The sequence below is a fragment of the Solanum stenotomum genome, chromosome 10 (genome assembly GCF_019186545.1).
Source record: "Solanum stenotomum isolate F172 chromosome 10, ASM1918654v1, whole genome shotgun sequence".
In the NCBI taxonomy this organism is placed as follows: Eukaryota; Viridiplantae; Streptophyta; class Magnoliopsida; order Solanales; family Solanaceae; genus Solanum; species Solanum stenotomum.
In genome coordinates, this window is record NC_064291.1 from 46,704,976 (window position 1) to 46,724,453 (window position 19,478).

Sequence of the window (19,478 nt, forward strand, 5' to 3'; positions counted from 1 at the left end):
GGAGATGTAGAGCTTTTTGTACCAGTTGTCGGAAATGAATGTTCATAGAAAGATAATTGAACCGTTGAGATAATATCTCATATAGTTATTTAATTGTAAATTTTTATTTCTAAAAGTTACTGAACTTTGATTTTTAATTTAAAAGTCATTTAATTATATGACTGTTTTACTTATAAAGTCATTGAATTTATTTAATTGATTTTTTTAATTAAAATTTGTTGATATGAATTTTTATTTCTAATCCAACTTTTAAGAAAGTATCCTTTTAAATATAAAAAAGGTCAATATTATATTTTTAGCGGGTCACTAAATAGATATATTATTTTTTAAGATTTTAGTTAGAAATAAGAATTTCATGTCAATAAATTTAAATTTTAAAAATCAAATAAATAGTTTGAGTGACTTTGTAAATAAAACAATCATAGTTGATTGATTTTTGAGTTAAAATCAAAATTGAGTGATTTTGAGAGAAAAAAAAATCTATAGTTAAGTAATTTTTGAGTAAAAGATTATACTCCCTCCGTTTAAAAAAGAATGACCTCCTTTCCTTTTTAATCAGTTTAAAAAAGAATGACCTCTTTCTTTTTTTAGTAACATTTTAATTTCAGCTTTCCAAGTGACATGTTTAAAGCCACAAGATTAAAGGGTCATTTTGTACATTTGACATAATTTTAATTTAGAACTACAAGATTCAAAAGTCTTTTTATTTTCTTAAGCTCCGTGCCAAATTAAACTAGATCATTCTTTGTGAAAGGAGGGAGTAATTGGTATTGAGTGATTTTTTCGAAAAAAAAAAAGATTCATAATTGAGTGACCATTTGTGAATTTAAATAGTAGAGTCAAATATTTTATTAAAATATAATTATCACTCGAATTCACTATATATATATATATATATATATATATATACACATGTATCGTGTCAAGATCCAATTTCTTCCTTCATTCCTACTACTCTTTTGTCCACTTGGCCCTATTAAAATAGTCTGGGAGCATTTTTGGATAAACTTCTTGTTAGAAAAATAACAATAAGCAGTCCTCATTTGCAAATTGGAACAAAGGGTCGAGCTATGCTTCCCTTAATTTTATAATTTCTGATTTTATTAATATAAAGATTACTACATCATATGATGATAAATTAAAAATAAATAAATTAAGACTCCTATTATGTATGCATCGAATAATTTTTCTTCTAGAGTGACAAAAATAATTTTAAAAGATCTAAATTTTTAATATTAAATGTAAATGTCGGTAATTAACTACTAATATTATAACATTTAAAAAACATGTCATAATATTTTTTGTCATTTGAAATAAATATCAATATTTTTAACATTTGTATCAAATATTATTATTTTAACGATATTTTACGCCAAACATCATTATTTTTACGTCAATTACATCATGTTATTTTTTCTTTGGATATTTATTTTAAATGTCACTAAATATATGTCGTGAGTAGCTCTACTTTCATATAGTGAACACATGCCACATAATATATAGTAACTGATTTATTAGTGAATAACAACTCCAAGGAAATCAAAGCATCAAGCTGATTTCAACATGGAAAAAGCAAAAGTAAAAAACGGAACAAGGAAACATAAACATATCAAAGTTGTAATCTCAGCAGATTCAATAGAATTGAGACTTAACAATCCTCAAGCTTGATCTCCACATTTTCAATAGATATACCTTCACCACCTTTCTTTGGTACCAGAGTCACCGCAATAGTATCTTCATCTTAACCAATATCCTCCAACAGTTCTGTTATCGCCAGCTGAAAAATAGCAGTCGCGGTATGATCATTCTCGCCAACTCTGTGAACATGTGGCAAACTAGTATAACTCCCCGCGAACTCTGCCTTGTCAAGCTCATTCGCATTCACATTGTTATCCACGTTCAGGAACACATCGAACCTTATGTACTCTCTGTTATCATATTTTATGTTATCGAACGTTAACATCTCCTCTTGTTCATTTTTCTCTTGTTGAGTCCTTGACGAAGTCGGCCTATTGATGGAAAACGAAATTGCTTTGTCGAGTTTAGCCAATGGGAATACATTGCTAGCTGGCAGAAGTGAAGTNCGCATTCACATTGTTATCCACGTTCAGGAACACATCGAACCTTATGTACTCTCTGTTATCATATTTTATGTTATCGAACGTTAACATCTCCTCTTGTTCATTTTTCTCTTGTTGAGTCCTTGACGAAGCAGGCCTATTGATGGAAAACGAAATTGCTTTGTCCAGTTTAGCCAATGGGAATACCTGGTTTACGGGAGGAATTGAACTTGTATTCACTTTCCCAGATGAAACCTTTGTTTTTGGTTTGAAGTTACGCCATGGAGTTGGCATTGGTGCGTAATCGTACCCCATTTTCTTCGTGTCCAAACAGTCTCGGACTTTCACACGGTAAGGCTTTTTGTTTTCATCATAGAAAAAGAACTCGGAGTTCAACCAATCTTTGTTTTGTATATCTGTTCGTTTACCTCCAATTGCCTTCCATTCGTTCCACATCCGGTCCACATTGCCGTGGTGGCAATAGAAAACCGGGTCTAAACCAGCTGAGTAGAAATTACCCATATCCTCACCGTATGACGTATCACCATTAGGAAAAGTTGAACCTCGTACTGTACCAGCCCAAATATGGACAGGTATATGAGGGATGTTTTCAATGGTTCCCGCGGCATCGACGTTATTCCCAAGAACGTAAGGCGCACCGAAGAACAAAAGAGGACATGGAGCATTAGTTACCATTTGACGGTACATTAGTGTTAAATTATTGCTCATCAACTGGAGTTGACTTGTTTCGACCTTGTCCCCAAATGAACCAAGATCCATAACGGTTCCGTTACGGACTTGTTGATTACGCCTTTCGTCGTAAATAGAAGTTCCTTCACGATCGAACATGGGAGGTAAACGCATGCCCTTTGGATGATCCCAATTCCAATATGGTAAAGCGAAGGTTGGATCATCGATGAGTTTTCCCAATATTCTCTCGTAGAAGTATAAGTACCATCTATGGAACGGAAAGAAAAGCCACGAGTTATGAACTTGTAACACTTTATCACCANGAGGTAAACGCATGCCCTTTGGATGATCCCAATTCCAATATGGTAAAGCGAAAGTTGGATCATCGATGAGTTTTCCCAATATTCTCTCGTAGAAGTATAAGTACCATCTATGGAACGGGAAGAAAAGCCATGAGTTATGAACTTGTAACTCTTTGCCACCAATTATATAAGCACCGTTACAATAAGCACAATGTATATTAGCTTGTTGCTTAAACCCAAGAGGGTTTAACGGTTCTGTCTTATCAAGATCTTTCATTCGACTTATGGCCAAATTATACTTAGCAATATACTCCTCATCAACAGCATGAGCAGGGGAACGGATACGGAGTTTAGTCATAGAAGGGAACTTGTAATATGGAATGGTGTCAAAGTTAGTTGGCATAGGAGGGGGGCAACAAGTATAGGGTACTAGTGGACCATCCGATATGGTGGCTCTACCACAAGTTTTGAGATCAGGGGATGGTATAGGAGTTGCGGATGCAGCTAATGGTATAGCATTAGCAACACCATATAGACCTCCTAAACCAAGAAGAACATTTCTTCGATCAACAGAATTCGTTTCAACGTTTTGGTTTTGGTCACCACTATTCGAAACTTTGCATGAGACTTTGAACATTTTGTTACGTTTTCCATGGAGGAAAAGTTGAGAGGGTTTATGAGTGGAACCTAAAGAGGTGGAGGAAGAAGTGAAAGGAGTTTTGAGGGTTGTAGTAGTAGTACTACTATTGCACACACTTGCCATTGCTAATAGCTTTTTGGTTGATGAAGATTCATATGGTTCTAACCTTGCATTATATAATATGTTGCTAGTAATAATTAAAGTACAAGTTTAGAGGCTCACCTACCACTCGGTGGGTGGGAGATTAAGATAGTAAGTGTGGAAAATATTCTTTAATACTCCATCTGTTTAAAAAATAATGACCTAGTTTTTTTAGTCTGTTTAAAAAAGAATGATCCATTTCCTTTTTTGGCAACACTTTAACTTCTACTTTCCACGTGGCATATATAAAACCACAAGAATAAAAGGCATTTTGGTACATTTGACATAACTTTAATTTAAAATCACAAGATTAAAACATTTTTTTTTCTTTTCTTAAACTCCGTTCCAAGTCAAACTAGATAATTCTTTTTGAAACGGAGAGAATAATTATTTTTCTTATGAGAATGTAGGTGGTAGCTACCTAGATGATTCAAACAAGAGTGTACTTTATTTCAAAACAGAAAAATAGCATGCATTCCATACAAAATTTTATTTACAAAATACCCTCTACTTTTATGATGGAAAAGATGTAAAAAAGAGGTTTTGAGGAGTAATTGGGTCATTAAAACCATTGCATTGCTAATACCTAAAAATTCATAGTATTAACAATACACACCTTAACACACAATAGAGTGTATAACTACATAGATTAGAAAAGAGTATCAAACAAGATACTAGTAAAACTGTTTAGGTCCGGAATTAAATGTTAGTCTATGAATCGGAAAAACCTTGATGCTTTTACAAAGAACTTTAAGATTAATAAATTACTCAAAAGAGCATTATAGAAATTTTCAAACAAAAAAATCACTCCACGTAAAATTTGATCAGAATGATATTTTACCTATGTTATTTTATTTTTTAAATTTTTTTTACCCTTTTAACTTTAATACCTTTAAAAAAAAACTTTAATACCTTTTAACTAAAAAGTGGAAAAAAGATCAGTTTATTTTAAAATAAAAAAATAATATAGTTTGTTTAAATTTCTGGCCAAATTCTGACCAAATTTGGCCAGAATGATATTTTATCATTTTAAATATTTTTACCCTTTTAACTTTAATACCTTTTAACTAGAAAATAAAAAAAACATCAGTTTATTTTTAAATAAAAAAAATGTTATAGTTTTTTAAATTTTCTGACCAAATTCTGGCCAAATTTTCTGGTGATTTAGCACTTCCCTATATATATATATACCGAGAAAGTATATGTGTGTGTATGAGAGAGACATTCCATTTATGAATTTTCCGTTCTCAAAATCTTGGTTTGAGCACCTATAAAAGGATATTAATCAACTAGTTCACATTATTACGGTCAGCAGAGTCAGATAAGGTCGAGATGTTTATTTGAATGTTTTCAATAAAAAATTAAAAAATTATACTATGTATATATAATATAAGTCATTCTTTTTGACTTTTTCATGTGTTTCATTTTTCATATTTTGAACCTTTAATAAAAATATTAGCCCCTGCTTCTTAGTTTCTAGAGTAGCTATTTATTAAAATCGAAAAAAAAAAATTGAATTATCATATATTAATGGGATAATAGTAGCTATGTTTATCAATCAATGCCGCACATAGAATCAATTAGCCCAGTATTTTTGATTTTATAATCCACCACGACGAAAATTGTGTTTACATGGAAAATGACAACCTTGTACATTGTTTTCTTCTTTTTGAATTCCATTATTTTATCCATCATGTGTTTCACGGTGGAATGAAATAATCAGAAAAAAAAAGAAAGTGGAAACGAATTCAAAACAGAAAGTACTTAATTGAAGTAAAAGAAATGCTATATGTAGAGACGATAATTTGTATACATTTTATTTTATTCAGACTTTACTTCTAAAATTTTATTGAATATGTTGTTATAATCTTATCTAATGAAAAAGAAAGAAGGCATAGAAAACTTTTCTATTGTGTGGCATTTTTTCTGACGAACCCCACTCCATCATTCCATTGTATTGGAGTAAAATGTTTTTTTTTTCGAAAAATAATAATCAATCAAGTTTATGGGAAATAATCTTATTGTTCCATAAAGACAGAAGGCAAGGATTGTGTGAACTCTTACGAGATCCATTTATGATATTACACTAGACGTATGTTGGTTGATTCATAATTATGTGGTGCGCTTTTATAAAAAATATCAGTATTCTATTAATGGAAAAGTGTTAAAATTGCTTTTGAACTATGTAAAATAGATCACTTACATCCTTCGTTACATTTTAGGATAAAAAATGTCTCCCGCCGTTATCCTAACAGACCACAAATATCTAAAGAGTGCCAAATTTTTCGTGACGTGGCTAGCCACATGAACGTTGCCAACTAGGATTTACTATAAAAATTTAAACCTTTAGCGGTAACAAAATCGCCACAAAACCCCGGAATATCGCCACTAACATGGTCGTCATCTCTTTAACATGGGAAACAAAAATATCATGGTTTATTTGTTCACGAGAATTATTATTTTTTGGAATAATTTTTAATCTTATTTTAAATTAGTTATAAAATTTCCAAATTTGGGATGGTGCTCCAAACATATTTTTCAACTCCATAAATCTCAAATACAATATTTCTTTTCTTACCTTTACACAAAGTTTAATCAGATAAAACTTCATTTCAACTCTAACTTTATAAATTTCAAATAATAAACAAAATAATTAAAATATTTGGCAAAACGTTTACAATAAGTTCTTGCAATAATTAAAACCGTAATGGATGCAAGGTCATAGATTTCTGGATTGTTTTGATGAAAAAATATTATTTAAATGTCTGTTTGAAAAGGGAGGGAAAGATAAGGTAGAAAATGAAGATATACATAAATGCTTGATTAATTAATATTCCATTTAAGATTGAAAATAAAAAGATAATGATCAATTCAAAATTTAACCCCCCTCTATATGATTAGTGCTCCAATTAGTTTCAAGATTAAAGTTAATCAAGCTTAAATTTACAAATAACATTATTTTTAATTTTTTTTTTTATAATTAGGTGCTCCATGCTAAAAGTATGATAATATAAATAACCGCTCCTATGCCAATTCAAGGTCAATTGAATTTGCAATTTATCATAAGAAGTTTTTTATTTTTATACGTAACGAATTTGCATATAACATACAATTTAAAAATATCATTTTCTTTTATTCATATATATATATGTGTGTGATTATTTTCTCGCTTACTCAAAATTGAATATTTTAATTTGTTAACGAGGTCACTTATCAATTAATAATGAGATTCATGAATCATGAGTTGTATTACGATCATACAATGAATGTGATGGAGGGTGTAACATAACACTTGTAAAATTTATTTTTTTCTACTGTCGAAAAATTATTTAACTTAACTTTAGGCAACTTATTATACTAAAAAAGATTATTATTTTTTTCAAATTTTTGGACAAATTAATATTTTTAAGAAATTGATAAATAATTTTTTTATTTCTTCGTACCAAGCACAGCGTTTTTCTCGTGTCCTACCATGCTTTTACCAAATCTTTTAGATCTCGATCTTTGAATAAAAAATCATGTTTCCATTTGCTTTTAACTGTTCTTTGTCAAATTGTTTTGTGGGCCTTTAATTTAACGTGGTATAATCATATACTTCAATTTTTAAATTTTATTTATTATTATTTGATTTGATATAAAAATAAATTAAAAATATATTAAAAAAATATGATCTAAATTAATATAAAAAATTTCTGTAGTCATAATTTATTTCATGAAAGTTAAAATAATTAAGTAATTAGAGAAATATGATATTCATTTTGAGACATATTAAAAACGAGGTGTATGTGTCACATAAATTAAGACAGAAATAATATAGAATGCCATGAAATATATCTTTTATATAATTATATTATTGTATTATATGCTCTTGAGCACCATTCTTATACCTTGACCAAGCTTTTGAGAACGCTAATTTTTTATTTATTTTTAATAAAATGTTTATTTAAGAAAAGTTGAAGTGTTTTATCAAACTTTTCTGAAAAAATAAAATAAATTTGAACAGTAACAAAAACTATTATTTCTAGAAGCTATAAAGCAATTTAATTTTTCTTCGTAAAAACACTTTTAAAATATGACCAAAAAAACTTTCAATAAACTTTTTCAACAAAAGAAATTGTTTTTCTGTGTTGCACCTATAAAGTATTACAAAAAAGTGATTCCCTCTTTAAAAAAAATTCAGTTTTCTTTTTGGTCTTTAATTTGTACTTATTTAATGTTCCTTGATACTGTGATCGATAAAGTAAAAAGTAAAAGACAATTTGATGTATTAAAGTTTTCACTATGTATAAAGTTCAAGGAAGGGTTTGATCACAAGGGCCTATTATACGTAATTTATCTTACATTTCTATCAAAAGCTATTTTCAAGACTTGAACCAATATGTTGATCAATACTTCTTAAAAAACGTGATTCATAGTCTCAAAGTAAAAACCTGCAATCATTTTACAGCATGAGTGTTTTGTAAACGTTGTTGAAACAATAGTGGTACATTTAATAATCCCACTAGTACTAAGAACACACTGACGAAATTGAAATCTCTTAATTTAAAGTCAAAATAAACCCAACTGCTCTATTTATTATTTTTAAAATTCGAATATTAGGTGACAGGGGGAGATAAAATAATAATTTTCTTGTAAAACAAATCAAGGTTGTTGAGATAAACTTAAATTAAATGTAGAAGTGATGCAAAATCATAGAGAAGACTAATTATTATCCTTATAAATAAATAAAAAATCGAACTGGCGATACCCTTATTAATTGAATATTTAAGTAAAATAATTGGATCCAAATTGTTTAGTTTTGTATAAATTCATTTATACATTGTAATTTGTATGATAATATACAACGGCAGGCTTGTAATTTTTCCATGGAATAGGTACGTTTTCGTACTTGTAACCTAATTTTTCGTGGTTTATGCAATCTTGGACAGTTACTTTCACAAGGGTACGGTTTTCATCATAGAATAAGAAGGCACTATCAAGCCAATCCCTGTTATATGAAAGATATATAGAATATAATTAATTAAAATATGCATTCACTAATAATTTTGCTAATGTTTGGACGTAAAAATTATGAAATTTGGAGAAAAAATAGTATTTATATTATCAAGTTAAAAATGATATTAGGATATTGGAATTGTTTTGAATTTTGTGAGTGATTTTGGAGAGAAAATTGTAAAACCACTTTTTTAAAGTTGTTACAATTTTATTTCCAATTAGTTTTTTTTTTTGGAAAACAAGTGAAAATTATTCATGGCTAAATGGTTACTAATTTTAGATGAAACGATTATACGCTTCAGAATACAACATCAAAACAAGTAAGTGAAATCTAATTTGGTTCAAATCTCATCCTCACATACAAGTAAAAATATCTTTTTTACATGTTTGACCCATGATAAAAAATATATATATGATATACATGTGAGGCAGATATTTTTTTCTGTGTTGCACCTATAAAGTATTACAAAAAAGTGATTCCCTCTTTAAAAAAAATTCAGTTTTCTTTTTGGTCTTTTATTTGTACTTATTTATTGTTCCTTGATACTGTGATCGATAAAGTAAAAAATAAAAGACAATTTGATGTATTAAAGTTTTCGCTATGTATAAAGTTCAAGGAAGGGTTCGATCACAAGGGTCTATTATACGTAATTTTATCTTACATTTCTATCAGAAGCTATTTTCAAGACTTAAACCAATATGTTGATCAATACTTCCTAAAAAAATCATATTTTTTTGCTAAGAAACTATCAAAATATATGCATGAATCATGAAAATTAAGTAAAATATAGAGGAGAGGTGAGTTTTAAACACGATAACCAATAAAACATAAAAACGTGATTCATAATCTCAAAGTAAAAACCTGCAATCATTTTAGTTTTAAACACGGTAGCCAATAAAACATAAAAACGTGATTCATAATCTCAAAGTAAAAACCTGCAATTATTTTAGTTTTAAACACGATAACCAATAAAATATAAAAACGTGATTCATAATCTCAAAGTAAAAACCTGCAATCATTTTACAGCATGAGTGTTTTGTAAACGTTGTTTAAACAATAGTGGTACATTTAATCAATTCAAACAAAAGCTTTAACATTAGTACTAAGAACACACTGACGAAATTGAAATCTCTTAATTTAAAGTCAAAATAAACCCACCTGCTCTATTTATTATTGTTAAAATTCGTATATTAGTTGATAGGGGGAGATAAAATAATAATTTTCTTGTAAAACAAATCAAGGTAGTTGAGATAAACTTAAATTAAATGTAGAAGTGATGCAAAATCATAGAGAAGACTAAGTATTATCCTTATAAATAAAAAAAATTCGAACTGGTGATACCCTTATTAATTGTATATTTAAATAAAATAATTGGATCCAAATTGTTTAGTTTTGTATAAATTCATTTATACATTGTAATTTGTATGATAAGATCTGTATTTGTATAATTATAAGTGTATAGGACGAAAATATATGTATTTGTATTTGTATATACATTTTTCTCTCGCTTTATACAAACACAAACACATTTTATACATTTTATACCGAAATGTATAAAATGGCTAATTGTATACCGAATCAGATGGCAAAAAAATGAGATGTTTGCTGCGAATTACAATTAGAATAAACTATGACATTTAATTTGAATTAATAATTTGTTATTTCATACAATTTTCCCATTTTTTAAAGTAGAGGTCTACCAGTAATTGAGCCCAGCTTAGCCTAGGCCCGTTAATTCTGGGTTGGCCGAGTTACCATTAATATGTTGTGCTGGGTCGAACATGGATCAGCCCGGCCCAGTTGACATGTTTAGATCCCCATTCCTATAATCTGACAAAATTAAAGTTGTATGCATTCATTAATTAATGAAAAATTGTGGAGAATATCAAATATTTAAACCATATTAAATGATATAGGTATCGTCTAGGGAAATTTTAATTCGCTGCTTTAGTTTCTCCCAATCTTGTTATTCGCCTGATTTGTATAAATCTAGAAAATTTGAATAATTCGATTCCTGATTGTATAAATCCAGAATTTTGTATATGCTTACCCTAACTATTTGTATACGATTTATGAAAATTTTATAATAAATTATCCTGTTTGTATATTGACAAGCGAAATATACAAACAGAGTTTTGAAAAAATTCTAAATGTATAAATACAAAATTTGTATATTCGCAAGCGAAATATACAACGGCAACCTCCATAGCAAACGAAACTAAAGCTATGAAGCACAATTATGTCTAGTATGTTTGCTATTTCTGTAATTTTCACTTAATTAATATCATAAAATACTTTACATTATTTATTATCGCCACTTTCTGTCCAAAAGTGCTGGTAATTTTTGTTTTTAGTCATTGTGATATAAGACTAAGCATGTTTAATCTTCAATGTGCATTATTGGTCCCTCCATATATATAAGAAATATGTTATGTATTTAATTATTTTACTAACAAATATGAAGTTATAACAATACAAATTTAAGTAATACTTGAGTAAATAAGTGATGAAATAATCAAGAGTACTAATTTTGATAATTTTTTTGAATATTCACAAGTAGAAAGGATCAGAAGTGCGTAACTCAATTAGTTGAACGCCTAACATGTTCGATCAAATATCATAAAGACATAGTAGAATAAGCAAATAATTAATCAGGGATCAAAAGTGTATTGATCCTTATTAATATCTCTTGTTTTTTAAATTAATGTAGCTTAATCAGTTGTATTAATAGCTAGCTACTCATCTTTTTTAGGTTACCAATTTATATTCATTATGGAGTACACTTCTATACAATTTCTTTTTCATTGATGTTTACATGATTTTCTTGGTACTTTTTACATCATCATTTTTTTAATTTCACGTTTGATATTCATATTGGAGCCTGATTAAATTTAAATTCATGCATCGTAAGACTTATTTTTAAGGGCAACACTCTCAACATGATTTTTTTTTCTCATCAGGGTTCAAACTCAAAATCTCTAATTAAAGATGGAGGGATCTCAATCATCCTATCACAACCCATATTAAACAACAAGTACAGATATATCCGATCTAAGTCGTAAACTCGAGAGATATATTTAACTATGGAAGAAGTACTTGCAAGATACAACTTTTATTACCAAATACATCAACATAAAACCATAAAATGAACAACAAAAAACAAAAAAAGAGTAGACTATAACATAAAACTAAAAATTCAAACATCAATTTGCACAAGCAAGAGTATCAATCTCCACACTTGCAATAGTAATCTCTTTACCTCCAAATTGTGGCACAACAACCACAACAATCTCTTCTTCATCTTCAAGTCCCAAATCCTCTAAAATCTCACTAATAGCCAAACTCATAACAGCAGGAGTACCACTACTACTACTACCAGTATTATTCCCAGCAGCATGCACATGAGGCAAATTCGCGAAGCTACCAACATACTCAGTCCTATCTAGTACCTTCGCCTTCACACCTTCATCTTCGTTGATAAATACATCAAACCTTATGTATTCATTTTCATCGAATGTCATGTTGTTGAATACGAGGAGCTCCTCTTCGATGTCCTTGTCTTGTTGAGTTCTTGAGATTTTAGGCCTTTTGATGGAAAATGATAATGTTTTTTTCAATGTTGAAGGGAATATTTCTGTGGAGGGTTTTACATTTTTAGGGTTTTTTTTGAGTTTTTGTTTACGTGGAACAGGCTTGTAATTTTTCCATGGAATAGGTACGTTTTCGTACTTGTAACCTAATTTTTCATTGTTTATGCAATCTTGGACAGTTACTTTCACAAGGGTACGGTTTTCATCATAGAATAAGAAGGCACTATCAAGCCAATCCCTGTTATATGAAAGATATATAGCATATATAATTAATTAAAATATGCATCACTAATAATTTTGCTAATGTTTGGACGTAAAAAATATGAAATTTGGAGAAAAAATAGTATTTATATTATCAAGTTAAAAATGATATTAGGATATTGGAATTGTTTTGAATTTTGTGAGTGATTTTGGAGAGAAAATTGTAAAACCACTTTTTTAAAGTTGTTACAATTTTATTTCCAATTAGTTTTTTTTTTTGGAAAACAAGTGAAAATTATTCATGGCTAAATGGTTACTAATTTTAGATGAAACGATTATACGCTTCAGAATACAACATCAAAACAAGTAAGAGAAATCTAATTTGGTTCAAATCTCATCCTCACGTACAAGTAAAAATATCTTTTTTTACGTGTTTGATCCATGATAAAAAAATATATATATGATATACATGTGAGGCAAATATTTTTTTCTTCAAATAATCAAAGTGTTTTCTAACTTAGTAAGTTTTTAGATGAGATAATCACAAGCGCAACTAACATTCTGTCCGTCGCAATTTATGCATGCAATTTGACTTAGCATTGAATTTCTAAAAAAAAAGACTTTTGAAATTTATAGTCTAAAACAAGATATATCAATATTTGTGTTATAATTAAAAAAACATATTGTTAAAGGTAAAATGAAGCTTAAAGTCCATTCTAAATATGGAATTATATCTCATTTTTCGAACGACTATAAAAAAATACATCATATAAATTGAGATGAAAAGAGTACCTATCATTGAAGTCACGTCGATTGCCTCCTAAAGTCTTCCATATTGTCCACATCCTATCAACATTAGCATGATGAGCATAGAAAATGGGATCTCTAGCAGCTGAATAAAAAGTTCCCATATTCTCCCTGAACTTATTATTTGGATTACCAACCCATCGATGGACAGAGTTATGTGGTACATTCTCAATCGTACCCATACCGCGAATCGGCTGCTCTCCGCCACGTATAGGGTTTCCAAAAAATAGTTGAGGACAAGGTGCATTCGTGAGCATTTGTCGATACATCATGGTGAGATTATTATTGATTTTTTGTTGATCGGATGCATCGAGGTCTATGGTAGTGAACCCTAAGTCGATAACATTAGGAGGAAAATGGTTTTGGTTACGATTAGAATCGTACAATGATGAATTAACATCATTGTACAAAGATGGAAATTGCATACCAACTTGACTATCATAGTTCCAAAATGGCAAAGCAAATGTATCGTCACCAATTAATGAACCAAGAATTCTTTCGAAGAAATATAAGTACCATCTATGAAACGGAAAGAATAGCCATGAGAAATGAACTTGTAATGGTACACCGGGAAACCCTAGTTCTTTGTAACCAGAGTTGCAATAAGCACAATGGATATTGGCTTGTTGAATGAAGCTTAATGGATCATCTTTGTCTAATGATTTCATTTTTTGAATGGCAGTGTTGTATTTGGTTATGTATTCTTGAGTCACATTATGTGCGGCTGGTCTAATTTTGACTTTCGACACGTTAGGAAGTTTGTAAGTAGGGATATTAGTTAGGTCTTTTGGGAGTGGTGGACAACATGAAAAGGGTACTTGTGAGCCATCAGGTAGACTAGCTGTGCTACATGTTGAGAAGTCTGGGGGTGGTACCGGTGCACCTAGAGCAAATGGCTCGTTGGTTACACCGATAAGATTAGATGCTCCATAGAGCCCTGCACCTAGACCAAGGAGGACATTTCGTCTATCAAGTTTTCCTGGAAAAGATTTTCCTTCATTATCATCATTATTGATAGTGTTACTATTTTTTATTTCACAATTCACCTTAAAGTTATCGATACGTTTTGGACGGACGAAAATTTTGGATGGGGATGAGGAAATGGTAGTACATGAAGTTAAAAGAAAATTAGAGGCCATAACTCTATTTTGTGTTTGGTATTGGTAATTGTTTTGTGCTAATTGTGTTGTTGAATGAGCTTTTTTATAGTGTAGGATTAGGATTAATGTGTGGAAGAAGCAAAATAGCTGGAAAGTTGTAATAAATTTCTTAAGAGTTTAAATATTGCAAGATGATGATCAATTGGTAATTTTACAAATTAAAATGGAGGTTTGAAGAGTTGGACTTTAGTGAGAGCTGAAAAGCTGGTTTGTTGCTTGTCAACTTTAGAGTTTTGCTTCATAAGAAATGAAGAATTAAAGTAACTAAGCAAGTTGTACAACTTCACTAATTAATTAACAATGATTAATTATACTAGTACTTTCTGGTTCATAACTTATTTATTAATCCTAGGAATTGTGAGAATTAGTGCCATATATAGACTTTTATACTACTATCATGCTTTCTTTCTAAGGAATGGTGAAATCAGGTTCGAGCTCTGGGTATGGAAAAAATTTGTTGGGAGCATCATTCATGAATGGACTTTGTAGTGTGCTATCCGAATTCAGTCGGAGCTCCAATACGGGCTTTAGACATTGAGTGAGACAAAAAAAAAGTTCAATATTAGGATGACTTCAATTCTGGAAAAACCATCAAAGGGATAATTGGTAAAAATGCACCTGAACTATCACTTATTGACGAGTTTCACACCTCAACTATCAGTTGTTTCCTTTTCCTACATACCTGAACGATAACCATATATGTATTAAAAGTTAAAACACACCTAGTTGATGTAGGAAATAGCGATGTGTGTTTTAATATATACTTAAACTTGAGATGTGTTTGATACATAAATGATGATTGCTCATGTATGAAAAAACACAACTAATAGTTAAGGTATGAAATTTAAAAAAAAATTATAATCCAAATGTGTTTTAGCAAAGGAAAAGAGTATATAGGTTGAACAAGGAAATATGATAAAATGGTTATGGACCGTTAATATATAGACATTTCAACGCTGTTTTATCTCAAAATTTTATTTGAAATTTACTATATATCTAATTTATAAATTTAAATTTATGTGGTGGTAGCCATCAAATTCTTTATTATTTCATAGTTGACTTTCCTCGACTGTATAGTCATTTTCTGTAACAAGTATATATCTTTACTGATAATTCTTACTTCAAAATAAATTATGTACCTCAATTAATAATTAGACAATTGCAACCTTTAATTCTCAAAATATGTTAAAAAATAAAAACAATATCCTGATCATATCATATATAACCAACGTTCTATATCCATGACTAAGCTTCTGAAAATGAGTTTAATATAAAATATCTCAATGGAAAATTAGACATTTTCTAAGGAAACATCTTATGCTAATAGCATTCTATATTTTATTTTATTTTGGTTTTGTATTCGATGTTTGGTATTTCGATTATTTTGAATTCACACTCCATTCGAAGAAAAGCGTTTCCTATCATAAATTTTTTCCAAGCTCAAAGTTCAAATTTGAGATCTCTGATTATGGTTCAATATTTTAAATTCATGTTCTCAGAGAATATTGACTTAGAAAGTTGGTTGATATTGTAGGGTGACTTCATTATGAGATCCTTAATTTAGGAGGATTATGATTTATGACTTTGACTTGTCAAATCATTTTGACTCGAATCCACGTGATTTTGATTTTTGCACTTTGAATTGATCTACAAAAACGTAGATTAAATAATTGTTATTATACACTAGCTTTGCTTTATGATCGGAGCATCACCTACTTGATATAAATATTATCCATATGTTTAATTTATGTGATATAATTGTAATTTTCAGATTTAAATTTTGATCGTGAATTTGAATATAGATATTTTAATTTTTAAAAAATAAAATTTATGTATTTAAAAACTAAGTAAAAAGCAATATAAATTACAATAATTAAAACTTAAAATATTAAAAAACATTTAAAAGGATTGACTCTCAAAATTCTAACTATATCACATAAAATTAGAGTTAAATCCTTTGACTAATGGATTTTTTTCTTAGTACTTAATGGAAAACTTTCATTGTTATCCGATGTGGTACCACACAGCTCCCTTGTAATTATAGTTTTTTCCTTCTTAAGTTTATAGATTTCGATTCTAGCGATGTATATATCAATTATGTAGAAGCACAACAAAAGAGGGGAGGGGAGGGGAGGGAGGTGCAATATCCATTTTTTATAATGCCTTGTTGATGCCCATTATTCTTCAACCATTGAACAACATACTTAATTAGCATCTACGTTGTCTCAGTATTGTTCATTATTTTTCAAAAAATGAACTATTCTAGCCTTTCCATTATGCTTCAAAAAACTTCCATTTGTGTTAAAGTTTAATCATCCCTTATTGTGATGTGTTCCATATACCATAATTTTACGGTTAATACTTGATCTCAAGTACTTTTCTATAACTTGATATAATTGATTCCAGTAGAGGTTCATTTTTTTAACAATTATTGTCTTTTTTTAAATTAAAAATTATTCACACATGTTATATTTATAAAATTTAAGGTTGTGGGAGGTTTTGTATGATCCATCCCGTCTATATATAGTAAAAAATCAATATAATTACGAAAAAGAACAAATGGCTAGGCCTCTAAGGAAATATGAAGAAAATAAACTTTCTGCTATTATTAAAGTTTTTGAAGAAAAAAGAATAACAATGAAAGAAACATTGACTACTTTTTAAGAGTAAAAATATTTTAGGACTATGAATTAAATAAATTAAAATTTTATATTAATAATTAAAGTTTCTCACTACAATATCTAAGATAAATATAATAAACACCTGGCTAGTATTTTATTACCTTAAATTAATGAATTGTCAATATAAATAACATAATAATCATATATTATTATAAGTGAAAAGCTCCAACATTCAAAATTAATTTATTAAATATTAATATTTTAATTACGTAATGGTGGAATATGAAGTCCAACAACTGTAAGGAACATTTCAATTACAATTATAGTAGCGTTTTAACCAAAAACCCTAAAAATACCTAAAATCCTATTGAGAGCGGCGGCTAACATGGCCGGCACAACCGCCGGTGGGAGTGTCCCACCGGAGGAATTCCCTCCTCTACGTACAAAATCCAATCATGAATCACAAACCACCATACCTCAGAATATAACCCAATATGCCACTTTGCTAAAACCAAAACCTATTGCCCCATCTATTATTAATGTACCACCCAAACCAGTATTCCTACTTCATGGAGAACCAAGCATCACGTGGAAGACATCAGAAGTGAGATCGATGATAGTCAAGGAGAACCTGCAATATGCAATAGTCGGAAAATTTTCATATGGCAAGCCTGAAATCAAGGAATTGAGGAAAGTGATACCTGGGCAGTGTGGAGTCAAAAGTGAGTGCACGATAGGTGTGTTAGATGCGCGACACATATTGATCAGACTCACTACTATGGAGGACTATGTACATTTACTTTCGATGACGGCCTTTTATGTGAAGGCAAAGGAGAGTTATTGGCAGATGAGAACCCTTAAATGGGACCCATGGTTTGAACCGGATGTGGAAACAACCATAGGTGTTGCGTGGATCTCATTCCCAGATCTACCACCAAATTTCTTTGCTAAAGAAGCGATTTTTTCAATAGCCAGCGCAGTTGGAAAACCGCTTACAGTGGATATGGCGACAAAGAATCAGACGAGGCCGAGCTGTGCTAGAATCAAAATTGAGGTGGATTTGACAGCAAAACTACCACAAAGGATACGAATAAATGAAGAAGATGATAACACTGGAGTAGTGAAATTCAAATGGGTGAACGTACAATATGACTACATGCCTAAATATTGTAAGGAATGTTGCCTCCAAGGACATGATGAACACACTTGCTGGACAATCCATCCTGAATTATACGAAGAAAACAAAAAAGGAGACCAGCAAAAGGAAGAGAGGGAGAATATCACAATAGGTACAGCAGCAGATCAGCGAAAGGTGTTGGCAAGTGGAAAAGTAGTGGGGAACAAACAAAATCGACAAGAATGGATAGTGAGAAGAAATAAGTATAAAAAGGATAGATATGGACATATTGAAGGGGAAATTATCTATCATGATGAAAACTCCTTTGAAGCACTTAGGGTGGATGATGAGCATGATAAGGGGGCAACTACAGGTGATGAGGCGAAGGCAGGAAACACTAAGGATTGGTGTAACGACCCTAAAAATGAACTAGTGAAACTAGAGCCTCACATGTGAGTTTGGAGTTGAGAATTTGATGAAATGATGAGGAATGACCGTGACGTCCGGAAACTAGTCATTTGAACTAGTGAGTTGTAAGGGTCAACTTTAAATGGTCATATCTTTTAGCTCAAAATGAATTAGGTGGACCTTTACCTATCCAATTAAAGGTCTTTGAGTCCTCTTTCCAACGCCACCGAGTTTGCCCAATTCCGACCTTGGAGTAAAAAGTTATACCCGAAATAGTGAAGCACTGTCCAAAAGGACGAGTTTAGACGGGAAGGGGCACAATCTTTTAAGTTAAGACTTTATGAGTCCTTAGTCTTTTTCCAAAATTGACCCTATGCTATTTTATTCTTTTCCTAGCAATTATAAGACCTTTTTATGATTTAATTCCTTTCATTTAAGTCACTCCTCTTAGAATTTCCAAAATCATTCCCTCTTTCATATATTTCTCTCTAACTCAAGGAAGAAGAGGAGTTGGAGCTAGGATTGAAGATTTCGAGTGCTTCTTCTTCAATTTTTGTGGGTTTTCAACTTAGAGGTATGGGGATCCTTATCCTTGATTATTCTTTCTTTCAAGGAACCCAATCAAAAGGTTTTCAAGGTTTTTCAAATACACACAAAAACCTATTTCGATTCTAGCATGGGTTCTTGCATAAAAAGGTTTTAAATGATGATTTATATGGTTATTAATGATTATTAATGGTTTTTA

The 19,478-nt window shown here is 30.2% G+C and overlaps 2 protein-coding genes across 2 annotated transcripts; both read right to left on the reverse strand.

The window, feature by feature from the left end:
- Window positions 1-1,648: 1,648 nt before the first annotated feature.
- On the reverse strand, window positions 1,649-3,815 carry LOC125843274 (polyphenol oxidase B, chloroplastic-like). The gene is given in 3 exon segments (XM_049522497.1): window positions 1,649-1,916; window positions 2,125-2,914; window positions 3,077-3,815. Coding segments are annotated over 3 exon segments (1,797 nt in total).
- Window positions 3,816-12,032: 8,217 nt separating this feature from the next.
- LOC125843273 (polyphenol oxidase E, chloroplastic-like) lies at window positions 12,033-14,592 on the reverse strand. Its single transcript, XM_049522496.1, has 2 exons — window positions 13,413-14,592; window positions 12,033-12,657 (listed from the first exon to the last, which is right to left on the reverse strand). The coding sequence occupies exons 1-2, from the start codon at window positions 14,564-14,566 to the stop codon at window positions 12,033-12,035; spliced, it is 1,779 nt and encodes a 592-aa protein (XP_049378453.1). The 5' UTR covers window positions 14,567-14,592.
- Window positions 14,593-19,478: the final 4,886 nt, after the last annotated feature.